Source organism: Manis pentadactyla, chromosome 9, assembly GCF_030020395.1.
Source record: "Manis pentadactyla isolate mManPen7 chromosome 9, mManPen7.hap1, whole genome shotgun sequence".
Classification (NCBI taxonomy): domain Eukaryota; kingdom Metazoa; phylum Chordata; class Mammalia; order Pholidota; family Manidae; genus Manis; species Manis pentadactyla.
This window is the reverse complement of record NC_080027.1, coordinates 9,391,399-9,419,320: the sequence shown is the minus strand read 5'-3', so window position 1 is coordinate 9,419,320 and position 27,922 is coordinate 9,391,399. Positions and strand designations below refer to the sequence as shown.

The 27,922-nt window shown below is 62.7% G+C and overlaps 1 protein-coding gene across 5 annotated transcripts; it reads right to left on the bottom strand.

Annotated features, from left to right (window-relative positions):
• On the bottom strand, positions 1–26,825 carry IGF2 (insulin like growth factor 2). 5 transcript variants are annotated; one of them, XM_036875787.2, is made up of 5 exons: positions 26,573–26,825; positions 17,079–17,211; positions 5,344–5,506; positions 3,491–3,639; positions 1–3,129 (listed from the first exon to the last, which is right to left on the bottom strand). In XM_036875787.2, exons 3-5 carry the CDS (start codon positions 5,504–5,506, stop codon positions 2,890–2,892), a joined length of 552 nt encoding a protein of 183 aa, XP_036731682.1. In that variant the 5' UTR covers positions 17,079–17,211; positions 26,573–26,825; the 3' UTR covers positions 1–2,889. The 5 variants fall into 5 exon arrangements, with proteins under 5 accessions (XP_036731682.1, XP_057362717.1, XP_057362719.1 ...); XM_057506734.1 differs by lacking the exon at positions 26,573–26,825 and adding an exon at positions 18,410–18,569; XM_057506736.1 differs by lacking the exons at positions 17,079–17,211; positions 26,573–26,825 and adding an exon at positions 10,559–10,688.
• Positions 26,826–27,922: the final 1,097 nt, after the last annotated feature.

Here is a 27,922-nt window from a genome sequence, read left to right as displayed (position 1 = left end):
TAAGTTTGAATGCTTTATTGGGATTGCGAGCGTTCAAGGTTAAAGACAAAACCCAAGCAATGGATTTTGCCAGAAATATCAGCATGTTAAAGGGGTCGAGTGGAGGCCAACCTGGGCCACTGCCAGATGGGCGGGGACAGAGGCAGGGTGACATTCTTTTCTTGGCATGTGGGTGTCTTCAGGTGATGGTACAAGGAGGGACTCAAGAGGAGTCCTGCTGAAGACACTTTGGGGGAGACTTGGGGAAGAGACCGGATGGATGGCCACACCAGGGCACAGGAGACCAGAAGGGCAGCCCAGATCAGATGGCAGATGGCCGGCAGAGAACTGCTTGCTGAGGAACACAGGAGCATCAGCAGATGCCCCGAGTACCCCCATCCCTGGTGAGGCTGAACATAACCCTGGGCGGGATGGGCGTCCATCTGAACAGGCATGCAATTCAGGGCAAATCGAAGTCTTTCTGAATCTCAGGCCGGCCTCTCTGGGCTCTCCAATGAGGACAATCTGCCTCTTTGGCCTTCTATCCAATGGTCCGAATGGCCCCTTGCCCAGGTTCTTGCCAAGGGACCCTCTGTGCTGCAGGCGGGCTGGCTGGATGGCCCCCGGGGTCATGCCAGCCCCATCACCAGGGCCTAGGTGCCTTGAGCCTCCAGGCTGCTGTGCAAGGGGACTGTGCTGGGGGCAGAAGTGGGGGTGAGGTAGACCTCCCAGCTGCCGGGGTCCCTGCTGCAGCCCTAGGTACCAAGGTGGTAGCGATTTGGTATCACCAGACCTGTGGGCCTTGTGGCCCCAGAGAGCCCAGTTGATGGGCCAACCTGGCAGTTCTCTTGCTTTGCGGGGCTGGTGCCCTCCTGGCCTCTGCTCCTCCCCGACCTCACACCCCCGGCCCCCAGGAGGCCCAGCGGAGCTCCAAGCCTCCTGGGGGTAAGGCAGGGTACTGAAGAGGCAGGCAAGGTGTCACCAAAGGGCTGGTGGTGGACTCCCCAAGTGCTTGGAAGGGGACCGCCTGCTCCGGCCTGACGGAGGGAGCCCTTCTGCTCACACTTCTACAGCCCCCTCCCCGACCCCAGCCAGCCTCAGGTGAACTGGGGCTCCATTCTGGTGGCTTCCATGCACCTTCCTGACACCCGAGGAGAGGCCACTGTGCCCCTCCTCCACCCCCATGACCCCTGGGGACCAGCCACTGTTCCTGGAAGCCAGGCCAGGCAGCAGCCATCTCTATTCCCCTGACTTCTCCGTGGGGCACAGTATCCAGGCCCCACAGAGGTCACTCTCAGCTCAACCCAAGCGACAGGGACAGATGAAAACAAAGACCAAATCGAGGGTGATAAATGGCAGAAAGCAGGACGTGCGGCTCCGCGCAGAGGCGCGACGCTGGCTTGGTGCCCTTGCCTTGTCACTGCTCCCCATTACAGGGACAGGGGTAAGTTTAATTTGGTTTACGAGCGCATGAAAAGCTAAGGAGGGATCCACAAAAAAAAAAAAAAAAGGAAAAAAGCCCCAGGAGAAACCAGTTAAAGGGGGGCAATAGATAATTGGCGTCAATTTGGAGCCCTGATTTCTCTAATTCTGCGAGCGTCACTCACTCCTCCAGACTTCTCTGCCCCAAACCTCCATGGACCACGTCCTTCCCCAGGGTGCCCCCACTCAGCCCCTGCTGCCCCCCACCCACCCCTCTGGCCGCCAGACTTCCCACACTCCCCATCATCTCAGCCAGCCTCCTGGGGGCCCCCACTCCTGGTAGGCATTCCGGGAGGCTGGCCCAGACGATCCCCAGGTGTGCTCGGGGCGGGGGGTCCCCAGACCTGTCTCACAGGGGCACAACAAGGGGCCAGTAAGGCGTGTCTTGCTCGGTTATGCCACCTCCAGTCTGGTCAAACCTGTCCCTTGCTCTACACGGTGATGGGATGCGTCTGGGGGCATCAGGGTTCGTGCTTCGGGGAACGTGAGGACAGGCCCCAAGAAGGAGGGGGCACCTCCCTTACCCTGGAAAGATCACCTCAGCTAGGACGCATGCCCTGCCACCCTCAGGCGCATCCCAGGTGGGGACTGAGATGTAGGATGCTGGGGGGAGGGGTGTTTGGGTGGGGAAGATGGATTTTAGGGTATGTGGGGTTTCTGCCAAACAAATTTTATTTGCAGGGATTTTAGCTTTCACACTCCGCTTCCCCCACTTCGGGCTCACTGGGTTCCCCCAACCAGCACCAGGGTGACTGTCGGGGATGGGAAGCCGAGGGAAGAACGAGTTCGGGTTGGCTGTCCTGGGAATGGCCAGTCACACCAAAGGTGTCCGCCTGAGGAGGGAGGTGGCTGAGGAGCAAAGACATGCCTACTTATCAGGTTTTGGGGTCCCTTCCTTCCTCCTGGATAGCCCGGAACTGAAGCCTGTGTCAATCTGACTCGAGGTCCGAGGGGAAGAGTGGGAAGGCGGGGGTGTGGCAAATTATTTTATTTTGCCAATTGTTTTTAAGCCAAATCATATTTAGTATTTTTTCAGCCAATTGGATTTTTCCGGGTTTTTTTTTTTCTTTACAATAATTAGCTTTCCTGGTGTTTCTAAAAAGCCAGTTAGATTTAAGAGGGCTGGTCTGTATGTGATTCCAGGGGGCATGGTTTTGAATTTTCGTTGTGTAATTTGGGGGTCGTTTAAAGTCAATTGGTTTTGTACGTCTTTAAAGATGTTGCTAAGATTCCCTCTGCCCGATGAAGGGGGCAGAAGAGAGAACAGCCTGACCTGGGGGGGTGGGGGCCCGGGGGTAGCGTCGGGGACGCCCGCTGAGGGAAGACGGTACAAAGCGGTTTCAGAGGCATGACCTGGTGGAAAGGCCCCTGGTCAAGAGAAGGGCACAAGGTGGACGGTGCCATCTCACAGAATCACGACAATTCGTCTCACTTCCGATTGCCGGACACCTCGGGAGAGGCGGCCCCGTGGGCAGTGGGGTGCTGGGCGGGCAGGGCGGCCATTGGGTTGTGGCGCTTGGCCTCTCTGAACGCTTGGAGCTCCGTGGTGAGCATATGACCCTGGTGGGCACGCAGGAGAGCCGGCAGGCCCCTGCGCAGGCGTTGAGTTGACTGCTTCCAGGCGTCATATTGGAAGACCTTGCCCACAGGGTATCTGGGGAAGTTGTCCTGAGGAGTGAAGGGCCAGTCAAGGGCAGGCCTGGCTGCCCAGCTCCTGCCCCCAAGCTGCCCACCCTCCTGTGTGGACCTCTCGATGACTCACAGTGGAGGTTTGTCCCCAAACCTTTCATGGTGCCCGCTAACATGTATGCAAGGATAACACACTTGGCCCAGCCACTGGCCAGCGTCCGCAGTGTGGGGACAGGTGGCAAATGTGTGAGTCACTCTAGCTAAGGAGCTAGCTGTGCCCTGGTCGCCTATCAGAGGTGACAGCCCTAAGGGGCTCCAGAGAGGGGAGGGTTTTCCTCTCAGCGGTCAGCCACCCTGCTGGACCGGAGCTGCAAACCCGGAGGCGGGATGCCCGGCTTACCGGGAGCACGGTCGGAGGGGTCGACACGTCCCTCTCGGACTTGACGGGGGTAGCACAGTAGGTCTCCAGAAGGGCCAGGTCACAGCTGCGGAAACAGCATTCCTCCACGATGCCACGGCTGCGGCGGCTCACGCGGCTTGCCGGCCGGCCTGGAAGCCCCACACGGGGGAGAGAGCCACACTTGAGCCCCAGAGCCAGGCCCCAGGAGGCCTCCCTGGAGAGGGGTCTCTAGCCAGACCTGGGCCCCCCATGGGAGGCAGGGGAGGAGAGAAGCACCCTGCCCTCCGGACAGGCCTCACAGGACCCTCCATCACCCCTCAGGGACAGCCAGCCTCGTGGTGTGAGGTGGAGCAGCGAGAGCGGGGCGGACAGGGCGCCCCAGGAAGGAGACAGTGAAAGTGGGCAGGCGTGCTCGGGGACCTCTGGCCTCCTGGCCCCATGGTTTGGAAAACGTTCAGGGTGCGAGCCCAGCTCCAGGGCCTCCTGAGAACGGGTGCTACCCCTGAAATGACCCAGGCCCTTGACGGCCCCCGGCCCCCGAGACGCGGCCAGCAGGTGGGACTGGGGGCAGAAGAAGAAGACGGGAGGAGAGGAGTGAGGACCCTGCAGCACCGCGCCCTCCTCCCCTCCCGTCCTCCTCCTCCCCTCCACGTGCTCAGGCTCCGGACCGCGCCCCAGCGGGGGAGGGAAGAGCCCCCGGGAAGGGGCTCGGCCCAGCCCTCCTTTCAAGGAAGCCTGGTGAGGGCGAGACGCTCCCCAGGCAAGAGCCAGCTGGCACCAGACCCTACAGTGCCCCTTCCTGCCCCCAAACAAGGCCACAAAGAAAGGGCACGTGAGGCCAGGGGGGGCAGGAGCTTCAGAAGCGTCCAGAAGCAGGAATGCTTTTCAAAGAGAAACTCTGAGATGCCAAGACTGGCGTCTGCAGGCCCATTGCAGGGAGGGTAAGTAGAGTCTGCTGAGGAGGATGCCTCCTGGGCAGAGCTGGGCCAAGTTTGACATTTATGGCCCTCACCGCCTTGCCCCAGCCATGTCCCCACCCGTCCTGGGTGGTGAGGGGTCTGGGCTCCTGGGAACTGACAGAGGGGGCTGAGCCCAGGGGAAGTACAGTCTCCACCTTTGGGGTCAGGCTGGGTGTGCCCCCAGCTCCTCCATCAACTGGGTGGGCACTCCCTAGGACCAATTGCCCCATCCTACAGAGGAGGAAATGGGCCCAGCTTGCTGGGAGGTGCAGGCATGGGCGCAGGCCCCTGAAGGGCAGATCAACTCCAACTGGGGGTCCTGCTCTGCTCTCTGGCACAGGGGCAAGGAGAAACAGCACAGTGTGCCAGGTGGCCAGCCCAGAATAGGAATCTGGGGAGAAGTGACAGGAGCAGCAAAGCCCTCTCAGGCTGGCAGGTGGGCACCCTTGGGTAGAGATCCCATCTGCCCTGGGCCCAGACACCCCAGCCCTCAGTAGCACTGCAGGTGGTCAGGACAAGCCCAGCCTCCCTGCAAGGGCCTGGGTCACCGGTCAGAAGCCCTGCCTCCAGCTCCCCACCTGCTCTAGTCTGGTGCCTATGTAGATGCCACCCGGCCTGGGAGGGGAGCACGTTATGATCCATTTTGAGTCATGCCATAGGAGAATCAGCAGGGTGAGCAGCGCCGGGCACAATGCCCCATAAATGTGCTCACAAAGGGCTCGGGGGCTCAAAGAAAAGGCATGGGGGCATTGTGGCCAAGCCCGGCCCTCATGCCAGGTGTCCAGAGCCCTGCCCAGGTTTGTGAGGAGCAGGGAGGAAGACTCCAGCATTCCCCAAGCACCTGCGGCACGCGCCCGCACCCCGCCCCGCCCTGCCACACGCAGAGCCACTTACTGAAGTAAAAGCCGCGGTCCCCACACACGAACTGGAGGGTGTCCACCAGCTCCCCGCCACACAGAGTCTCACTGGGGCGGTAAGCAGCAAAGCAGCACGAGGCCAGGGCCCAGAAGGCGAGCAGCGCCAGCACCGACTTCCCCGCGGGGACCCCCATCGGCATCTGGGGCGGAGAGAAAAGGCCAGTCAGGGTCCAGGGGCCCCTCCCACGCCCTCCAGCCAGGGCCTCCCCAGCCCCCTGGGGACACAAAGCCCAGCGTCTCCTAATCTGAAGCTCAGTGGCAGTATTAAGCGTGGCTTTCTCCTGAATGTCATGATTTAAATTGCAGAAGGGCATATGCTAAATTGCAAGGCAAGGTGCAAAATCACCCCGAAAGTGAAAGGAGGGGTGTGAGGCCCATCTTTGACTGGCACCAGGTGCTGGTCATTAACTTCACGTGGGATGACGGTCCCCATCGTCATCAGGCAGGGGCTCAGCCACACCCAGGGCTGCAGGGGCCAGTGCTGGACACTGAACCTGGCCCCCATCCTATGATGTCATGGGGGCGGGGTCAGCACAGGGCAGCGGCCACACGTTGGACCTCCCAGCACCAGCCAAGATGGCAGACAGCCTCGCCCCACCGCAGAGCATGTGCACCCCAGAGGACCAGTTGCACAGGGGTGTCCAGGAGGACAAGCCCCCCAAAGCAGCAGAGGGTCCTGTGGGGCCAGCCCTGCCCCTTCCCTACCCAACTGCCTTTGCCATCTTCCCAGTCTGTGGCAGAGCAGAGCTCAGGTCAAAGATCCAGTGGTCAGTGTGGTGGTACTAGCCACACTCCCAGGGGTCTTGTTCTCCTGAATCACCCAGGCCCCCGACTCCAGTCTGCCCACAGCACCCCAAAACACACAGAAAAGCCAGAAGCCACCTTTCCAGGCCTTACATCATACCACCCAGGGCCAGGGACCTCACCAGACCCTCTTTCTATTGGGGTACCAAACCCCACCCCAGAAGCTGGAGAGAACAGGTCAGGCCACCTGGAGGCCAGACACCAGGTCCCTGAGCGCCCAACACTGAAGGAGAGGCTCACATCTTAGGACACACCCCCCTGCACCAGCTGTGTGCCTGCAGGCCCAGGGCAAGAGTTAACCAGGTTTCTTAAGGGGTGAGGGTCTTGGGGGGGGGGGGCTCTGCTTCTCTTTAGACACAGCAAGCCACCCCTGCCCCTCCAGAGCATGAAAGCCCACCAGGCAGGTTGGCCCCAGCCTGCCATCGGCAGGCCCATGTACAAGCTCCTTCTGGGGGGACAGTCATGGCTCAGTGCCTCTGAGCCCATTGGCACCCTGATGCTACCCAGCCAGGGGCTGGCAGGCTGCCCAGGTGTGCCCCCCCCAGGCTCTGCACCCAGTGGGCACAGGGCACCAAGCAGCATGCCCTTCCCAGCCCGGGGCCGGGCTGCTGGGGATTTTGGACGCAATAAATCACGCAGGAGCCAAGGAGGAGCAAGAAGGAAGCCCAGTCCTCCTTAAGCTCCCCAAAAGTCTCCTCCGTCCCCTCCTCCTGCCCCAGCCTGGACCCCGGCCCGTCTCCTGCTGCCCCCACTGCCGTCCCCTTCCGAATGCTAAGAACGCATTTGGCCAGCTAGCAACTTGGCGCCGGCAGAGCGGCAGCTCCGTCCTTCCTCAAGCCTGGCCACTCTGGTGTGGGGGCCAGTCCAGGGCACCAGCAGAAAGCAGAGACCGGACAAGAGGCATATGCAGAGGTGCAGGCCAGGTGAGCAGGCCGCCCAGGGAGGGTGGGCAAGGGTGAGAGGGCCAGAGGCAGAGAGGAGAGCCCGGGGGGGCCGAGGCCAGAGGCCAGAGGCCAGGGCAGCGGGGCAGGCTGGAGCGGGAGGGCAGGGAGGCCCTCGCTGCACAGCCCCGGTTACCTGCAGCTGGACAGAAGGCTCGCTGCGGCTGGAGAGGAGGAGGCTGGAAGGCTGCCTCCCAGGAGAAGCTAATGTCCAGTTCGCTGGCCGGTCAGGGCTCAGCTTTTATGCCTGGGCCGGCTCCTCCCAGCCCAGCCCCACCCTGCCTCCCACCCCTCCCCCTGCGGACCACGCCCCCCGCCCGCTCCCGCCCCCACCTCCCTCCAGCCAGCCTCTTCTCTCCTGAACCCCCAGCGCTCCAGCCCTGGCCCGTCCTTAGCCAAGTGCCAGGAGGGGGGGCTCACCCTGCACCCCCGGCCCTTCTGAGGGAAATGGGGGTGCCGAGAGGGGAGCCCTTTTCCTCCCTCCTTTATGGAAACTTCCATCTGCCCACCGGGGTAGGGGCAGCTGCCCGCTCTGGGCTGTACATCCCTGTTTTTCTGAGCCACAGACCAGCCCTGCTCCCCAGATTACTGGTTGGAAATGTTGGGGACACGGAAGGGAGGCCCTGGTGGGGGGCACATCACAAATGCGGCCTCTGGTCTTACCCTTTTGCCAGCTGGGCCCCCCTCGCTCCATCCCGGCCCCGCCCACCCCGTTTTCCTCTGTCTTGCTGGCACGAAGTCAACATACCAGGGTGGGTTTCTGAGACTTGCGCCCCTCCTCATTACCCAGCACCCTGGGGGACACAGCCCTCCCCCACACAGCACAAAATTCCAGCAACAGCCCCTGGCACCCACAAACTGACCAGGAAGTCGCCTTTACGGACAACTCACACCTCCCGTGGCACCTCCCGAGCCCCTACCCACCCCCACCCGCGGGGCAGAGCGGAGCTCGGGAAGGAAACCGACCCGCCGCCCCCGGGCCCAGCCGCCCCGCGCGGCGGCCCGCAGCAGCTTACCTGGAAGCCGGCGCAGCTGCCGCCCACCTCCCTGCTGCGTATGGCAAACCGAACAGCGGGCGTTGGCCCTCCTGCCGGACACTCCTCTGCCAGCGCCGCTCTGGCCGAGTCGCGGGGGCCGAATGTGCGACGGGGCAGAACGGGGAGATGGCTTTTTTTGGGGGGTGGGAATTCGTCTGTTTGGGGAGGACGGGCTGTCTGAGGGCCGGGGCGGGCCAGATGTTGTACTTTTAGGGGGGGAAAGGGTATCGGGAAATGAGGTCAGCTGTTGTATCAAGAATAGAGGGGGGCAGAGATAGTGAGAGACAGAGAGCACGTGAGGGGGGGGCGAAGAGAGGGCGGGGGAGGGAGAGGACAGCGAGGGGCGGGCGGGCGCGCAGCGGGAGAGAACGGCGCGGGGAGAAACAGAAAGCGTATAATTAATCCACTTCGGGACGGCGAACGCGAGAGGGCGGGCGTGGAGGGGGAGGGAGTCGGAGGCCGGGGGCCGGGGGCCGGGGGCGGGGGGCCGGGAGGGGGCAGAGGGAAGGTTGCGGAAGAGAGCGGGGCCGGGGCCGGAGGCCGCGAGGGGAGAGGGCGCGCGGGGAGGAGAGCGAAGGCGCAACGTCGGGGGCCGGGGGCGGTGGCGACGGGGGCGGGGCGGAGAGTCCCCGGCCGCGGGCGCCCCGCTCGAACTGGGCCGACGGAGCCCTCGGCCGTCGCTAGCCCGGGCCCGGGGGGGGGGGCGGCGGCGGCGGGGGGCGGCGCGCCGGGGAGGGCTGGGGGGTAGCGCGGGGGGATGACAACGCCGGCGGCCTGCGGGCCGGACTGCCTGCGGGGGGGGGAACCGCCTCCTCGGGCGAAGCGGGACGGGCGCTGAGGTAGATGAGGAGGAGGTGGCGAGGGATCCGCAGGCCCGGCGGAGCACGGCCCCGCCGACGGCGCCCAGGACGGGAGTCAGCAGCGTGGCGGCGGACGGCGTCGACGCGGGGCCGCCAGCCCGGTGGAGGCGCTGGCGGGCCGAGCGGGCAGGCGTGGGCCGAGAGGCGGGGGCGGCCGGAAGGGGGGGCCGGGGGCCGGCCTGGTCTCACGCAGCTCCGCCGGAGAGCAGGCGAACCGCGGGCGCCAACGCCCGGCTCTTATAGCGGAGCCAGCCCGCGGCCTGCGCCCGCTCGGGCCCCGCTGGCCGCGCGCCCGCGCCAATGGGCGCCTGCAGGGCCCTCGCCCCGCCCCCGGACCGCCCCCGCCACTCGGGCCCGGGGGGCCTCGGGCCCGGGGGGGGCCCGGGGCGGGGGGCCGTGCGGTGCGCAGGGACGTGACTCGGTTGGGGGCGGGGAGCGGCAGAATTCGAAAGAAATCTCGAATCGCCATTCTGAAGTGTCCAGGGCCCCAGCTCGGATTCCGGGGTGCCAGCGATCCCTGCGCGGTGCTCGGAGGACGCGCGGCGGGCAGGGTGGGTGGCGTCCCAGTCCTAGCGGCGACAGGGGATCCCGCGCCGCGACGCGGTAGAAGCGGCGGGGCCGCCCCGTCGGAGTTCGGGCACAGGTGGCTCCGCGATGGATCGGGGTCCCTGAGTCCCGCTGGGAGCTGCGGGTTAGGAGGGTGTCCCTGGAGCGGACGGGGCGAGCAGCCGCCACCTGCACGAGCAGGCGCAGCGCCTGGAGCTGCAGCCGGAGCCCGAGCGCCCCCCGGTGCCGCGAGGGAGCCGGGGAGTAGCCCCGGCGGCCTCCAGGTGCGGTGCGTGGGGAGCATGGCCGAGCTGACCCGGGTGCGTCTAAGCAGCTCGCCTTTGGGGCCCCCCAAGATATCCGGAGAGCGGTTGCCCTGTCCTCAGTGCGTTGGACTTGCGTAGACTCGGGTTCGGCCCCGGGGACCACCACCACGTTAATTTGGGGGTCTGGGGGAAACCATCTCCTGGAGAGTTTGGACGATGTGAGAAGCGATTTTTGCCAAGTCAAACCACGCACAAGCCCCGGCGCCCCGCCCGCACCCCGGAAACCCGGTCGCCCGCGCCTCTCCGAGGGGAAGAGTATGCTGGCGGCGGGAAGCCCGCACCCGGCTCGCCCCTCACTCCGCCATCAACCACTTCGCTCGCGCACGACGCGCGCCCCCCGGAGTCTTCTGCCCAGAGGGCTGGAGGTGCTGCGCCGCCCGAAGGGGTGCACCTCTCCACGGCGTCACCCCCGGCCCAGCGCCCTGCCCACCCGGCTTTGGGGCCGCCAAGACGCTTTCCCCACGGTTGTGATCTTTGCAAAGAGCAAACGAAAGCGGCGCGGGTTTCGGGGCGCCGGGCCCCAGCGAGCGCGGCCACCGAGGAGCAAGCCCGCAACGGGCTCCCGCGCCCCGCCCCGGTCTCCTGGGTGGCCGCCCGAGGAGAGCGCCCGCCCTGGCAGGACCACGGCGTGTGCGGGCAGGGAGCTGGGCCGGGCGGCGGAGGCGGCAGGGAGCTCACCGCAGGCTGGAGGCTGCGTCCGCGGGCGCACTGGGAGCTGAGGCAGCCAGCAAGAGCTCTGCGGCGGACGGTGGACGCTGCTGAAGGTGAGAGAGACCCCAGGGGGGCAGTCCTCAATGTCCGGGGGCAACGCCCAATCCTTTGGAAGACCCGGGGACGATGCCCAAATTTGGGGGAATCTGGGGGCAATGCCCAGATCTCCTGGACGCGGGAAAAGCACTGCCCACGTCCTAGCGGACGCGCTGCAGGGCCAAGTGTGTTGGGGGAACGGAGAGAAACTTCCCAAATCCGAGGAGCTGGGGCGTGGGAGGAACTTCGTAGGAGACTCTGAAAGGCCTGGAACCGGTGCCCGTTGTGCACGAGTTGGAGGAGGTGCGGAGGGCCACCGGTGGGCCAGGAGCAATTGCCCAGATATCCACGTCCACAAGACAGAGCTCTGATTTGCGGGCGGAGAGAATGCGTGTCCCCAAGTAGGAGACTCAGGGGAGGATCCGCTGACGTGGAGCACTAAGGACTGATGACTAAATGGAGGCTCAAGAAAGAGTTCAGGTTGGGGGGGATCACAGGAAACTGCTCCCTGTACTCCCGGCTCTAAAACTTGGGGGACCCAGCATCCTGGTCGTCAAGTCTGGAGGGAACCCGAGATCAATGAGTGGGGAGATAGGCTTTTGGGTGACTCAGGGAAAATTCTCAGCATGAAACTTGGGAGACCCAAGAGGCACATTGTCCCCATAAGGGGGAATAACAATGGACACATTTGGGGGATCTAGGCAAATTCTCCCGAGGGGAGGAAAGTAGAGATTAATTTTCACAGTTTAGAAACGCAAGTTAGGGATGGATGCCTGTAGGTAGCCTCCATGATGGTTGTGGCTGCGGGGGCAGTGGGCGAAACTCAAAAAGCACTGTCTGAATTTGGGGGGACCTGGGGTGTGATCACATTTGAAGAATACAGAAAAATCAATGTCCTTTTTATATTTTAAATTTTCAACTGATATCAGTTAGTTTATTTTTGTTGAACAGGAAAAAAAAATCCTGTTTGCCTGGGTACTACCTGCATTTGGGTAGCTCTAGTAAAACATGGCCCAAGTTTGGGAGAATCCATGTAAATTGTCCAGTGGAGATTGTTATCTAAATTCCAGAGACCCTGGTTTAGTATCGAGGAAGCTTGTAGGACACAGGCTTACAATGCCTGGGATTTCTAGGAACTGGGGATATTTTCCAGTCCCTGGGCATTTTCATTTTAGGGGATCCACAGAAAGTTGCCTAAATTTAGAGGGACTCCAGAAAGAGTCATAAAATCAGGGGACCTATAAATCAATGTTCACAAAAGCTCAATTGTTTTGTGGAGGAACAAGAAAATCTAGGGGGGTGGCGGTTGTTTTTGTTTTTTGGAGGGCTCGGAGACACAGTACCTCAGTTTGGAGGCCCCAGGAAAATAGTTTTTGCATCTGGAGACTCAGAGATTGCTCAGTGTCCTCAGAAGAAGTGGGGATCAACATTTTAAATTTTAGAGAAAACACATTGAGAGTTCCTAGGTCATGGGGCCTGGAAGGAGTTTGCGGGATGTGGGAGCCCCAGGAAATATGGCCTACATTTGGGGTGGCTCAGTGGGCACCTAAGAAATCAGTGCTTTCGTCTAACCCCAGTAAAAAACTGAATGTGTCTGGGTGGCCCAAAGTGCAGTACCTAATATTTGAGAAAGCCTAATATGTCCAGATATACGGGATCAGGAAAAGGGTCCAGTGTCCTCCAGGGATTTGGGAGCAGTGTCTGAATTTTAGACAACCAGGGTTCTTGTTAGTAAGCTAGTCAGACCCAGGGAATTTTTTAATACTGAAAATGCTATGATACAGAGAAAATGATCAGAATTTTTGGTTACTGGGGACACTCAACAGAGCCTGGTTTGACAAGATACAGGCTCTGTGCAAGGGTTCGTTTTGTGCCTGATGTACAGTCGGTGGGGGGCCTGGGAGACCATGTGCAATTTGGGAGAACCTGCATGATTCACAGCCACAATTGAGCACAGCTCGGGTAATTCCTCAGTGTGTTTCCGGCGCTTGGGTAACAGCGTCTAAACTTTAAGGAAACTGATTAGTGGTCTGGAAGCTTGCAGAGCCCTGGAAATGAATGGCCTAAATCTTTGTGCCCCCTCCTCTGCCCCCCCTACTCCCCCCCACACAGATACTCAATGAGTTTTGGGGATCAGAAGCCATCCTCTTAATTTTGCGGGACTCAGGAAATCAAAGTGTGAACGGTTTCTGATTCAGAGAAGGGTTTGGTGTGCCTTGGCTCTAATGCCTGAACTTTGGGAAGACACAGGGAAGCAATGGGCAAACAGGATTCCGGGGACACTGCTTAGTGTGTTTGTGGGATGTGGGAGTCTTTGTGTAAATTTTAGGGAACACAGGGTGGAGGCAATAAATTCGTGACACCCAATGAATAATGTCTCAAACTGTGGTGCCCCAGGAGAACAGGGCTTTGGGTGCTGGGGAGCCAGATCAGGGACAGGAAGCTTGGGAGGCAGGAGCTGAATGTCCGGAATTATCAGAAGGGAAAAAAAGAAAAAAGAAGAAAACACTTGTTTGGGGACCGATGCCTAACTGCCAGAAAAACGTGGTCCGCATTCTGGTGAGCCAGGCAAATCGGTTAGCATGATCCGGTTCAGGTTTAAATTTCAGGGGATAGGGATTGGCAGTGTGTAAATCTGTAGGACTTGGGGTTTGTAGGACTGTAGGAGCTGGGGTGTGTGTCTGTGTGTGTATAAAATCTTTAAGAGCCTGGGAGAAAATACCCAAGGCATTTGGGGACCCAGGTCATTAGTGTAAATCTGGGGAAGCCAACAAGGACTTGATATGTTTTCAGGTCCCAGGAAATTGATGTCTGAGAACATTTTTGTGACCTGCAGAAATGACGTATTTGGAGGACCTGAAAGCAAAGCTTAAACGTGGGGGGGGTATCCCATAAAAAAATCCTGTCCGCGGGTGGGGTGAGAGGGGCAGTCGTTGGGTGGGTGGGGACCCCGGAGACGGAGGGCTGCAGCTGGGAGACCGAGCCTCCGGCCGGCGGGGAGCTGCCACCGTCCGGGGACCGGCGCGCGGAGCAGGGGCGCCCTCCCCAGGGGACGGCGCGGGCAGGTGGCGCCCGGCTTACCGGGCGCGCGCCGGGGAGAATGTTGCTGCCCTTCCTTGCGCCTTCTCGCCACGGAGAGCGCTGGTGTGGCACCAGCCCGGCCTCGCGGGCGTCGAGCGGAAGGGAGGGACCCGGAGCCTCCCGGCCCCCTGCCGGGCCGCCTCGCCTGCGGCCCGCGGGCTCCCCGCCGCCGCGCCCCACGCGCTCCCGCGCCGCGAGCCTAGGCGAAGCCGCGGCCGGGCTGCCGCCGCGGGCAGGCTTGTCCCCCGCGCGGCTTGGGGGCCGGGGAGCACCCCCGGTGGCCGCCCCCGCGCGTCCCGGCGCTCTGAGAGCGCCCTTTCGCCTTGGCCAGTCCCCAAACGACGGCGAAACCAATGTTGTTTTGGTAAATACGTTAGAGGAGAGAGAATGGGGACGAAGAGGAGGAAAATGGGGGCCGGGCTTCAGGCCCAGGACCGGGGGTCACCTTTCGACTCATCAGAGACTCTGCGCAGACCCTCCCTGCGCTGGAAAGCCCAGCTCGTTAAAGGCAAAGCCTGAACCCCGCGCAGACGCAAAGCCCTGCTGGAGGGAACAAGGGCACCCCTCGGAACTGGGCAACGTTGGGTGCGGGGTGCGGTGACCCCAGGGTATCTGCAGGGTGGGGGATTGCCAGAGAGGAGACGCTGCTGGCGGGGGCAGTGGAGTGGTGGGCATCCTGGGGCCAGTATGGTAGGCACCTCTTGTCCCCACTGTCACACACACACACACACCCCGAGGAAGAGTGGGGCAGCTCAGAGCCTGGCGCTCTGGGAGCGCAGGGGTTAATGCCGTTAGACAGGTGTGGGAACCGGACAAGGCTGAAGCAGCCCTTTCACATTAGCTTGGCAAGACAGAGAGGAGCCCCCCAGGAGCCCCCAACCCCCACCCCCATGAGAAGCAGAGCATTTTCCACCCAGAGCCCAAAGCACGTGGGGAATGTTCCCCCTTCAAATTCCAGTCCACACCAGTCACCCCCGTGTCCCATTCCAGGAACATCTGGCCTGTCTCCCCCCACCCCTCACGCCTGGGTCCCCCCACCAGCCTTCTCAGTCCTGCACCCCAGCGTTCAGGCTGCTGCCCGTGCGCCTCGGGGGCCTTCAGGCCGCTCCTCTCTCCCTAGCGACTTGTCAGTTTGGGGTGGGGACCATTGAGACTGCCTGTCTGCAGACCGCGGGCCCCTGGGAGCCCAGAGCAGCTGGCAGAGCCTTGGTGGGCGCCTCCGTGCACCAGCACAAGTGCAGGGCTCACCGTGGCTCTGCTCTGCTTCCCACCTTTCCTCCAGGCCTGCTTCCCCCGCCGCGGGGCAGTGGGCCGGACGCTGAGGGGAGAGCCCCGGCTCAGGGTGCGGGCCTTTCCCAGTGGGGGTGCCTGGGGGCAATCACGCCAGAGGCCCAGCCGGATGCCCCTTTCCTGCTTTCTGCCCCCCACGTGCCCACTCTGGGGAAACCTCTGCACCGTGCTTGAAGATGCAACTGGACCCTGGAGGTAAGAAGGCTGAGGCCACCTTGGGGTGCCAGGCTGAGCAGAGAGGGGGCTGGGTAACGTGCTCTCCCTCCCTGCTGGCTGCCTGCTGAACCCTCACCTTATTTAGTCAAAAGTGTGGCTAAAGGGGCAGGCTTGGTGGGGGCAGATGCAGGTTGCCCTGGGGCTCAAAGGGGCACTGGCTGCCCAGGGTTCCCTAACTTCCAGTCCCCCAGGGTAGGAAGGAAGGGCCCTGCACAGCCCCAGCATGTTGGGGGCTCTTCTGCTCAGGCCTGGCTGGCAGGAACGCCAGCTGCAGTGCCACCCTCCCCAAGTCCTGCTCCAGCACGGGGGCAGAGCGAGTGCCTCCCCTCTGGCTGCTGAAACCCATGTCCAAAGAGAATAGTCATCTCCCCAGAGATCCGGACTCGCCCCAGTGAGCTGGCCCCTGCACCCGGCCTTCCGCCCCACTCTCTCACTCCCTGCCCTGGGCCCTTCTCCCTCTTGGTTTCCTTTGGGCACTGGCCCTGAGCTGGCCTCTCCCCACTCCCCGGGGCCAAGTCCATCATTTTACAGACGCACCTCCATCCTCCGTGGGCCCTCTGAGCACCCCTCCCTCACCCTGTTGGGCAGGCACTGCGGCGGTGAAGTGGACCTGGACCACTAGCTCCTGGTCAGCCCTGCTGGAACCGCCCGGACCCGATGGCCCAAGCCACCCAAGGCACAAGGCACCCCAAGCCCCTGATGAACCACCCAGAACGGAAAGTATGTACCGGTCGGGGTGGGAGTGCGAGGGAGGGCCTGGCCAGGTGCACTTGGGAGGGACCCACGGGTCACCACAACTGTACTACTGTATTTAGTATCTGAACTGAAGACACCTTTGAAAGGACATCCTTCTCTCTCGTCTGGGCAAACCGGCCTGCAAGGGGGTCTCCCGCGGGACCCCTCCCTGCAGGCCAGAAGGGTGCCTCTGTTGCTTTTGGATCAGGCAGAAGGCTCAGATGCACCCCATCCCCACTTCCGGAGTTTCCCACTACCCCTGGAGGGTATCGCTCGTCCAGGGCATCTCCCCGGTGCCCCACCCCTGCACCTGACGAGTGAACCAGTATGGCTACCACCGAGGAGCTTGTTCTAGAAGGGTCCTGGGCAGCTCTGGACCCCCGGCCTTTCTAGCGGCCCCCCACCCCGACTTCCACCCCCAGGAAGCCCAGGGCCACCTAACACAGTGGGGCCATCACACCAGCACCTGTAAGGCCTCCCCAAAGCTCAGGACGCCTCTGTGTCCTTCGGCCATTGCCTCACTTGGCCCTCAGAGTTCTCAGCAGCCAGGCGGATGATGGGGACACAGACGAGTCCAGCCACTGGTGTGAGGCCCCACAGCCGGCAGCCAGGGGTGGGAGGACGTGGGTTTCATGTGCCCAGGGGAGACCAGCCTTCGGGGGTCTCCTGCTTCCCCCGGTGACGTCCTCGCCCTGACCCCTGCTCTCTCTGGGCTGCTCCCTCCCACCTTCTGCCTTTCTTCTGCCAGGAGCTCCCCTCCAAGGACCTCAGAGAAAGTCCAGGCTGCAGGGAACCTGCTGTGCCCACTGCTGAGCCCCCCAGGACAGAGGCCCCAGAGCAGCAGCAGGAATCCCAGATACCAGCTTCAGGACTCTGCAATGGGCCTGCACCCCCCCCCACCGACCCTCACCCCCAGCCTTGACTCCTCATGAAAGGGGGGCTTCTAAGAGCCGAAGGCAATGAGGCCCCGGCACGGAGCCTGACACATGGAGAGCTGTAGCCACCGTGGACACCTCGGCCCTGCCCTGGGGATCCTGAGACGCTCACCTCTGTGGGATGGGGCTGGCGGCGGGGCTCGGCTCCGAGGGGTAGGGACCTCGGGATGGGGACACGGCAGCTGGCAGCTCACCTCCGGGCTGGGCTTTCCGGCTCCCGCTGGGGCACAGGCTGGGCAGGGCGCTGAGCTGGGCGAGATGCGGAGCCCTGGAGTTGGGGGCTGGAACCCACCTCCTCTCCACCAGCTCAGCAGGAACTCTTCGGCCCTGGGGAGTAACAGGAAGGTGTTCCTAAAGGATGGATTTTGAAACAAATTCCCCCAAGCCAGAGTCCCGGTCCCCTCCTCCCCTGGCTCTGTCATAGGGAGCCTGTAGGTCACCATGTCAGTTTAGGGTGGTGGCTGCCTGGCTCTTCCTGTTTCAAAGCGCAGGGGAGGGACGAGGCAGCGCATGGCTCACCTAGGGCTGGGCTTGCTGGCAGCCAAGGTGCCCGTGGACAGGCAAGGGACCCCTCTGTTGGACAGGCTGTCCTCTTCCTAGCTGGGGTGGGCTTCTGCCTGGGCATGGGGGTAGAGTCTGCACATGGGGAGCCTACCTCAGGGGGTCACAGTACCCAATAAAGAAGTCTCTCCCCCACTCCACCGGGAAAGCAGCTGGAGGAGGGGTGGTCTGAACTTCTCTGGGGAAATGAGCCCCCTCCCCACAAATACCACAGAGGGAGGAGCCTGGGACCCTGCGTGAAGGGAGAGATGCTTCACGCGCAACCTAATGCCCTCCAGAGAAGCTGCCCAGGCCCCCGCGCTGGGCTCTGTGGCAGGGGAGGCAGGCAGGGGCATGGGGCCAGGCGCACAGGACAAGACAGCGTACGTCCCAGTCCTGCTGTTGGAGCAGCGAGGGGCACTGGCCCCACTTGGACCTTCTCACTCTCCTTTCCAGTTACTTAATGGGATTCTTTGGTGCTGGTCTGGAGGGTTGGGTGGGGGGAGAGAGGGAAGCTTTACATTTAAAACAGTATTAAAAAAACTGCTCCAAAATCTTGGGCCCATGGACCCTCTGTCCAGTGTCCTGTTTGTCTTTGGTTGGGGCTGAAGACGGGGGCGATGCAGCAAGAGAAAACGTCACAGAAAAACCCTGCCTTTTACATCTTCAAAAACACCTGTGCTCTCCCGCTGAGAACAGCAGCTCCCCCGACCCCCCGACCCCTCCCATTGCACCTGGCGGATTAGTGACAGGAACCCATTTTCCATGCAGGAGCCTCTGTGACTCTGCAGCCCTACAGAAGGGCCCCCTCCCCACCTGTCTTCCCTGCCCCGCCAAAGCTGGAGCTGCACTTAGGAAGCTGGCCTGGGCCCCTCCCTCGCAGCAGCAGACTCTCTGTCCGCTGCCCCCCTACCCCTGAACACTGAGAACTCAGCTTTTCTCACACACTCAGAGGGAGCATCGTGAATGAAGGAAGCCCAGATACCTGTACTCTATGTGCTGCGTGGTCCCCGAAGCTCCCAGCAGGGGATAAAGAGGACTGGGGAGTCACTGGTCAATAAAGAGGGCAAGGCTGGCTGCCGAAACTGCGATGATCCGCTGGTCGGGGCAATACAGACAGACTCCGCCAAAGCAGGGGTGCACTGGCCGCGGTTCCCAGACCTTCCAACCAGGCTGGTGCAGAGGAGGGGGAGAGGGGCATGGGGCTGAGGCTGGAGAGAAGATGAAGGGCACGTTCAGGGTGTGCATGATAATGGGCTCCTAGAAGAGGGAGAGCCTGTCCACCACTGGGCAGGGCGCCTGCTCAAATGCCAACTGAAATTACACTTTGGCCTCTCGCCTCCTCGTGCCCTCCAAGCCTCTCCTCAAGCCCCTCCAAAGTGGGGCCGACTTAGGGGTGCTGGGACAGCTGGCTGCGCAGGGCACAGTGCATTAGGGCGTGGGGATTCGGCCCACCCCTGACCCAGCAGAGAGGCGCCTGTGTGCGTGGGCATCGGCGGGAAGCGCTCCCTGCCAGCTCGGAGGTGGGGCTGCGTGGAGGGGGTGGGGCGTGGGCCCGGCTTCACTGGCTTGACCCTTGGCCGTCACTTGACACCCTGGAAGGCCGTTTGGGCGTGGCACGGGTAAAATGGGCAGGGGATGGGACGGAAGGGAAAAGAAGCAGGATTCAAGAACAGTCAGAGAAATCTTTCTTCAAGTGCTCCCAACACAGTTACAATGCAGTGCAGTCGTATCCTTTATCCCTTTAGGGGCGGGTAACTCATCTGGGAGCTTTCCCCCTTCACAGCCACATCTGATGGGGCCCCCCGTGCTGTGTGTGTGGTGCTAGGCACCAAGGATACTGCTGCCAGCAGTGCCCTGCTCACAGGCGCTGCTGAGCCGGATGACTGCGGTCCACAGCCTTTGGAGCCTGGTTGAATCTCCCACTAAGGCAGGACTGTCAGCTTCGAGGGGAGGGGCCCAGGTAGAAATGCCGCCTGATTGGACCGAACCTCCCTGGGAATGTAAAGCTCTCCCCTGAGCCTGCAGGGAGAGCAGGCAGTGGAGCAAAGGCTGACGAAGATGTGTGCACTTCCCAGAAGGCCAGCAGTCCTACCTCCCTGTTCCCCTGCAGCCCAGCGTGTCCACCTGACTCAGATGCCAGTTGGCCAGTAATTTAATTCTCCCTCTTCCTTTGTCCCTCAAGCTCCCCCCTGAATTCTTTATCTAGAGGGACATATCATCCAATGGGGAGAACAGGGCTTTGGAGGGCAGCAGAGTCAGACTTGAGGGGGACTCGGATCTGGTGGGGGTGTCCCAAACAGGATGCACACGCCCTGGAGCCACAGTACCCCATGGGAGGAGGGCTCTTCACTGGGCTCTTGGGTGGGGAGGGATGCAGAGATGCTAGAGGCCCAGAGTCATGCCCAGGCACAAGGGGGAGCATCACATGAAGCAGCCCACAATTCTTGGTGTGCAGCAGTCACCTGCTCATGCCAACTCTGGCTCTGCTTTGGGCTCTGTGGTGTGGCGGCTCTGCAGACTGTGGGACCCCCTGGTGTCTGCTGCAAGTTGCAAGAAACTAGGTCTCTTATGGGGTGATTTGGTTGGGACTTCCCAAGCCACAGGGGAGGGTAAAGGGCTGACCTCAAGCCAGAGATACTTGTTCCATGGGAGACCCTTGACCAAAGGGATGTCCCCAGATTGAGAAGGTGGGTGGCTAAGGGGCTGAAAAGGAAGCAGCCTTTCACACCCACAGACCGAAATGGAAATGTGGAGACATTTCTTGAGGCATCTTGAGTCTCTATTGCCATCTCAGCCTGGTCCAAAAGGGAACCATGTGGGGCTATTTCAGTCCACCAGAATCTTGGAACCCAGAGAGTTTAGGCAAGGGGAGGGGAGGACACATGGATGGAGGCAGGACTGAGGCATGGGGGTCAGTGAGGTGGCTGAGGGCTGTGACCCTCAGCACTGCATCCCATTTATCTTCCACAGTTTGGGGGCACATGGCTGATAGGGGAGGAAACACAAAAGGAACAGATTTTGGATGCAAGGATACCTCATAACTAAAACCTCATTAACAGCACTGTCTCTTAGACCTGGGAGAGGGCCATCGGCCCTGGAGTTCAGGGGGGTCCCCCTTTATGCCGGAGACTATTTGAGTGCCCCAGACACCCCAGCCCAGGTTTCCTCCACTGGCAGGTTAAGTGGCCTCATGCTGACACCTGGCGGCCACTTCTGGAATTACAGAAGCACAACCCGGAGGTGTTGGGGCCTTGCAGTTTGGGGCAGCGGGGGGGAGAAGATAGGTCAAAACAACATTGCTGCGCCCCCCACCGCAGAGTCAGGGTGCAGGTGGGCTCTACACCTTTGTGCTCAGATCTCATGCTCTCATCTGCCTCTGTCCTGGCACCTCAGAACAGGTGGCGGAGGGAGACTTAAGGGAATTCCTGTCTTTGGGGCCTCCCCAACTCCAGGGGTACATGGCCAGGTGGACGCCCAAAGCTGCAGGTTAAACGTGGGACGCCTGCTTGAAGCATCCACTGTACTCTGTGTGTTATATTTGCATCAGAATAGAATCAGATTATTACAGAAAGGCTCCAGGCAGAACGTTGGGACCCCTGTCCTGAGGCAGGGGCTCTGAGAGGAGCAGAGGTGGGCTGACCACATTCCAGTCCACCCCCCACCAGGGTTTTCAAATCTGGCCAGAGCCTGGCACCCTGTGGCCGCCTGGAGAAGTGCAGCCACAGCCTCAGAAAGCGCCAGGTTTCCTTAAGTCAACATTGCCACCAGGATAAGAACCAGGCCACTTCACCCTATCTGGGAGTTGAGAGAAGAGGGGGACATAAGCCTGAGCCCCCGTCCTGAACCCACAAGACCTGTCCCAAGAGCCTCACACCAGCAGGTGCCGTGGGGTCCAGCTGCCTCCACGTGGGCAGCCAGACCAGCCAGGCCGAGACCAGCACGGGCAGCACGTAGCCTCGAAGGCGGCAAGGCCACGTGGCGAGGGCCACGCTGTGGAGCTCACACGGCTGTGTGTCCGGCGGGTCGGAGGGGGAGGATGGGCAGGGGGCCTGGAGGCTGACTCTGTTCAAAGCCTGGCTCTGCCGCTGGCCCTGGGCTGCCGTTCACCCCCGGGCCCCCACACCTCTCCGACCCCAGGGGCTGGTCCTGGCGCGTGGAGGCCAGTGGGTCAGTGCTGGGCTGTGCCTAAATGCTAACAAATGCTTGTTACTGGGTTCTCCTGGTGTGAGGGTGTGTTTGCCCCTGACGTCCCTAACTGTTGGTACTGGAATATTCTTCCCTGGAGCCATGTGGAAAGGCAGCCTGGAGGGCTGGTGGCTCAGCCTCAGGCCTGGCTGCCCCGGGGCACCTCCCTGTAGAGGCTTCCCATCCCCCCAGGTAGCAGTTGACACCAGAGGGGGCTCTGGAGCTGGGGGCTGGGGTTGGCTGGGGTTCAGAGAGCTGCGGAGACATCTCCCCGGCCAGGGGTCTGGGGCCCCCAGGAGTCCCCAGGTGATGCTTCAGCCTTGCGGCCCTGTCTCTGCCCCTCCTCTCAGCCAGCCTCGTTCTCCTTTCCACCCATTCCACACTGTGCGAGCCCTCCACGACCCCGAGCCTGGGCCCGCTTCCCTGAGGAGCCTGTGGGCCATGCCTGGTAGCCGGGGGACTGCTCTGCTCCCATAGAAGACACCTCGGGGATCCCCTGCCTGCAATGCCCGCGGGAGAGCAGACCCGCAGTGCTGCCCCTAAGGCACTAAGGCCTGGAGAGGGACGCCGCTTGCTGGAGACACAGAGCCAGGAGGAATAGGGCGGGGACAGGCCACCCAAGGCCCGCAGCCCACCCTCAGCCTCCCACAGCAGCTTTTCTCCGCACCTGGCCCAGGAGAGCCGAAGGTGCTGCGTGCAATGACAGCGGCGTGGTAGCATCCGGGGCTGCCAGCCTGTCCTGCTGGGAAGGAGCTGGAGGCGCGGGGGAGCAGGACCTGCTGGCTGCACGGCCGCGTGCCTGGGGCCCCCACACGCACCGCCACACTGGACCCTCTCGGCAGCCAGGGCAGGGACCCCCTTCTGGTTAGGACATAGGCCCCAGCCCAGCCGGCCCACCAGCTCTCGCCCGTCAGCCCTGTTCCAGCCTAGGGTGGGACACACAGCTGGCACTGATACGCTCAGGGCGGGAAGAGAGGTAAAGCACCCTTGGAACCAGACCCCAGCCTGTCCTTTCTTTCCCCAGGGCCAGCCCACGCATGGCCACGGGGAAGGGCCTCGGTGACACCAGCTCTCTGTGGACACAGCTGCCACTGTGGCTCAGGGAGGGTGGCACTGGCCAAACTTGACCCCCAGCAATCCCTGGCTCACTCTGCATCCCCAGCAGTGACAGCCTGATGTGGACTCATCCTCAAGGTCAAGTGCCTGTGTGAGGACACAAGTCGCCTCCTCCAGGAAGCCTCCCAGCCTACCATCTGCTTTGAGTTCTGATTGTGCAAGTTGAGCTGGGTAGGGCCTTTCCTTTGCCTGGAACCTGGGTGCTCTGTCCCCTCCGTTCCCCCAGCTGGGCTTGGGTTGGGGAAGCACCCACAGTGGGGCCCAAGAATAGATCCACCTTTAATGCCTTGAGGGAGGAAGCCTGCCTCCCACCTGTTCCCTACGCCTCCCCTTGAAGCTTTCCTTGGACAGGCTGAGTGTGTCAGACCTCAGGAGGTCGCCATGGAGGGCCAGTGAGGGTCAGGGAGGGCCAAGGAGTGTCAGAAGGGCCAGGGAGGGCCAGGCAGATCCAGGCAAGGCCACGGAGAACCAGGGAGGCCATGGACGTCCAGGGGGGACAGGGCAGCCAGAGCCACGGGTTCAGAGCCTCAGGTTTACCCTGGAACCCCCAAATCCCCTCCCAGCCCCACCCCTGCCGTCCACAGCCACCACGGGGGTCTGCCTCACAGCCCAGAACCTGAGGCCCAGAGGGGGGTGGGAATCTGAGTGTGGGAGGGGCAGGCAGGGTGGCCCTGAAGGAGGCTGGGCTGGGCCAGGGCCAAGCTCCAGGCAGGGCGGACTTTGAAGAGCGGAAGAGGATGCTTTGAGTCCCAGCGTGAACGGCCACAAGCTGGCAGGGCTGTGGGGGCGCCGGCTCTGTTTTCCAAAAACACAGATGGGCTGGGAAGGGAGTGCGAGTGAGGCCTGCGGAATGTGCCCCCGGCCCCCACCCCAGGTTCTGATGACTCAGCAGCCTGCCCCCCCGTGCGGCTGGGGGAGTGGGGCCACCCCGGAAGCCCCAGGCTTCGGGGCCCCTGGCTGGGACCTTGAGGCCCATCTTCCTCCCTGGCAAACTGCAGAGCCGGGCATGGCCGGGAGCAGCCCCTCCTAGGGGAGCCCCCTGGGCATGGCGGTGAGGCTCAGGCCAGCCCCCAGGGTTCCTGTAACACTGACCCAGGGCTCAGCCTCCTGCGTGTAGACCTTCTGAGCACCTCTGAGTGCGGGGAGCCAGGCAGGCACCGCCACGCCCGGCCTGAGGAACTCCAGCCGCATGCAGCCAGGGGCCTGGGGCCCGGACCCTGCATCTCAGCCCGCTGCCTTGGAGGTTAGGGACTGTGGGGAGACCCTAGCATACAGACTCAAGCTCAGCTTTTGGGGGCAGCCTCAGGGACCCCTCTTTGGAGCCGTGGAGACTGTCCCAGGGATCTGCAGGTTAGGGATGGGAACCCCCCATCCGCCGGCAACAGAGGGACTCCGGGCCGATGCTGAGGGTTGCCAGGCCACCTGGGAGTGGGGGGTAGGGGGCTGAGGACCTGAGGGGCTGGGGGCCTGCAGCGCTTGGCGCCAGCACAGCCCAAGCAGACCGCAGGGGGAGCACCGAGGCACCTCATATTCCACTTTCGAAGGAATCTGCCTCATGTCCCTGTGCAGAGGCCAAAAACAATAGTGCCGGAGGGAGCAGGTCGGTGCCCCCGCCACCCTGTTTGTTATCTGCCCTTCCCAGCCCCTGTCCAGCCCCTACCCCCAAACATTCTTTCTGGAATTGACCTCTCAGCACTGGGACGGGACACGGGGTGGATATGGGGAGGAGCTAACCTCTGACCCAGCTGGGCCTCACCTGAGACCTCCTGGGCCCCCAGCCCTGAAGCCCCCGCCTCACAGAGCCTGTGGGTACAAGCACAGCAAGGGGCCACCTGGCCCGACAGTGACGACGCAGCCACCGGGTCCTGTGGGGCCCTGGCCACCCTCAGGGACGCCTGCAGCCGGGTGTGGGCGGCGGGTGCACCTCTGGCCTGGTCTGCTCTTCCACACACAGGGTGGAGAAAGTCACCCCCAAGGACCTCCCACCCCAAGTCGCCACAGTGGAGACTGTCCCAGGACACTGGGGACCCAGCACATATGTCCAGCGGCTCCCCAGGGAAGCCTGGATCAGAGAGGCTGGGTGGGGGCTTGATCATGGGGTAGGTTGTGGGGGTGCAGAGAACTTGGCCACCATCTCTCCTTCCTGAACCCCAAGGCCTCCGGTGTCCAGGGCGGCCAGCCCATTTGACATCCCCTGAAGCTGCCCCTGTGAGGGCTGGCAGGAAGCTGCAGGGGAGGGGGAGGGGAGACCCGACAGCGGACCCCAGCAAAGGAAAGAGCATCAGAAGTGGAGCTTTGGCGCCCTCTGCTGGTTACATCTGCAAATGGCCATTCCAGCCACCTTGCCAAGAGGACAGGTGCCTGCCCAGCAAAGCCACCTGCACCGGCGGGACCCCTGCCTGGGTCTGGGGGCAGGCTTCCCAAAAGTGTCTCCACTTGCAACCTAACTGGACACAGACAGCAGCCGGGTCTCAGCCTGGGCTCTGCCAGAGGTCCTTTACCAGCTCGGGTGCCTGGTTCCTGGTCTTGCTCCCTCTCCTGGGTGGGCCCCTGCCAGGCACCTGGCCCTCTAGGGAAGGAGGCCTACCCAGCATCCCCGAGTCCACCTTCCATGCCCCTCAGGGTCTGCTCAGGCCTGGAGAGCAGTGAGGGTGGTAAGTATTTACTGCCAAAAGGAGAGCGCAAATACTGCCCCAAGGGCCAGTTGGAAGGGCCGGTCCATCCATGCCAGGAGCAGGTGCAACTCGGAGGGCCAGCCTAGAGGCAGAGCCTCCTCAGGGGGTGGACACCAGAGGGACTGACTTCCTGGCTCCAGCCTCAGTCCCCAGCCTGCATGGCACATGCGATGCTGGGACCCAGAAGAGACGCAAGGACAGTGACCAGGGGCATGCTGTGGGACACGTTCGGTGGTGTCCCCGGGGAGACCCTGGCCCCCCAAGGAGGGTCAGGGGGCCTTCCTAAGTATCTGTTCCTCCACCTCCAGCTGCCCTGGCTGGGGGGCACTTGGGCCCCCACCCTCCACGCCGGGGTGACCCCTAGGGCTGGATGCAGTGGACTGCTGCTGCCAGCCCCAGGTTCCAAGGGCAGGCGGGGTCTGAGGTCGGGAGATTGTCCTCCCAGTTCCCAGAAGGGGCGGAGCGTGGCCGAGGCAGGGAGGGCAGGGCCAGGGTCTGTGGGCCCTGCTTCCATGGGGTGACCTAGAGGCCCAGGAAGCAGGTGAACCACCGATGCCAACTGGAACATTGGGTCTGATACCACCTCTGCCACCTGGGCCCCTGGACCTTGGGCAGCCACTTCTCCCACTTCTGTGACCCCCTCCGTCCTGGGGTATGGGGAGCCCCACGCTCCACCTTTCCAGCAGCAAAGCCACGGGGGCCGAGGGGCCGGCAGGAGAGGCTTGGGCGGAGGGTCCTGGGTCTCAGGGCCGAGGCAGGTCTCAGGAGGGAGAGGCCCCAGCCCAGGCGCACAGGGCCGAGTCTCTTGGGTGGGCAGCCTTCCACCCTCTGTGGGTGTGGCCCCTCTCTTAAGGGGTCCCCCGGGGAATGCCGTCCTTGAATAGTGCCCCTGAGCCCCCCAGCACCACCTGGGGTGTGCCACACTGTGAGTCCTGCCCACTGGGACGGCCCCATGTGCCCCTGGGCCCCAAGGGCTCCTTCTCCCCCTTCCACAAAGTCTGCTGGCACCTGAGGGAAAAGGGAAGCATCTGGGCCATCCCCTAGGGTCTTGCTGGTTGGCAAGGCCAGCCCGGACATAGGCTTGACCCTCTGGTGTCACCAGGGCAGCCTGGCCCCAGCCTGCCCACTTCCCGGGCCCAGCCATGCCCAGCCCATGGGCTCTCGCATACCTCAACTCCAGTGAGATGCCCGTCTCTGCCTCTGTGAAAGGGCCACCTGGGTGTTCCCAGAGGCAGCTTCTCGTTGGTCCCAGACACCTCCTCCCCTCCTCTTCCGGGTCCAGTGTCCGGCTGTCCACCCACCTGCCCAGCCCTGGCCCCCACTCCAGGGGCGGGGCTAGCTGGGGTCCTGTGACATCTCTGGGGGTGTCAACATGGTCATGTAGAGGGGCAGCCTGGGAGGGAGCTGCTTCTGGCTCCAAGACCAGCCTCCAAATGGTCTGCAGCCACAGGGAGCCCAGGCGCCCAAGCCCAGGCCCGGCCGGGTGGAGCCTTCCGGGAAGGTGTGGATTGGTTTGGCCTGGGGAGCCAGCAGGCTGGCCAGGCCAGGTCACCCGCTGACCTCCCAGGCCACACAGCCAGCCCTGGCAGCCCCCAGGCTCTCTGGCATGCCCGGTGGCGGCCTAGGGAGGGTGCCCAGTGGACCACCTTGGGCTGTAGAGGGCGCTGAAGAGAAAGGGTGTCAGGAGGCCTGAAGACCTAGACCCTCAAGGGACCTTGTCCTCGGGCCCGGATGGCACTTGGGATAAACGCCAGGTCTGGGGGCTCAGAGCCGGAGGGCAGAGTGCTGTGAGGAGATGTGGTCCTGGTCCCAGGCCCACGAGCTGTAGTCCTCATCAGGGACACAGCCGGGGGCCCCCAAGGGCTGGGTCTAAGGCCCCTGCCCAGTGCCTGCAGCCTGCAGAGTCTGTCCCCCAGCTCACAGGGGCCGTCTGGCCCCCCGATTCCTCCAGGGCATTGGTGGGTTCCTGTGGCTGGATCTCGGCTGGGGGCTGCGGCTGGGCACACCCAGAGCTGGGCATGGTGGGGGGCCTGAGAGAGGCCCAGACTCGGGCAGTCTCTCATGCCCTCTGTGTCCCCTCCCCGTGACCAGCCGCTTTATTCCGCAGGGCCTCCGTCTGAAACAGCCCTAAAAGCAGAGGCTCGCTGGGCTGGGTGGGGCAATTACTGGGGTGTTCTCATTCCCTTACCTCGAAAAGCTCTCTTGGGACTCTGAGAGCTCAGGGCTTGTGAACTAGGGGTGTCAGCCAGCCCCCAGTTCCCCAGCATCCTAGAGACCCCCACAGCACTTCTCTGTCCAGTCCTGGAGCAGTCGAGTCTGTAGAGGCTCCCAGTGCCCAGGGCAGGGTCAGCGGGCAGCTGACAGGAGCCTGTCACCTAGAGGTCTCTGCTGTGTGCCCTGGGTCCAGGCTGCCCGAGTGCCTGTGGCACCCAGTGAGCATGGGGAAAGTTTGGAGGGGCCCGTGAGACAGAACAGAAAGGGGGTCTCCGGACAGGAGCCCCATAGCCACCAGGTGGGCC

What these genes read in the sequence shown, in the direction of transcription:
- IGF2 (XM_036875787.2), bottom strand. Translation starts at nt 5,506, where the DNA reads ATGCCGATGGGGGTCCCCGCGGGGAAGTCGGTGCTGGCGCTGCTCGCC. An exon ending in GGACCGCGGCTTTTACTTCA is followed by an intron (nt 3,640 to 5,343) that starts GTAAGTGGCTCT and finishes TGGGGCTTCCAG; the next exon opens with GCCGGCCGGCAAGCCGCGTG. An exon ending in CCCCTCCGACCGTGCTCCCG is followed by an intron (nt 3,130 to 3,490) that starts GTAAGCCGGGCA and finishes TTCACTCCTCAG; the next exon opens with GACAACTTCCCCAGATACCC.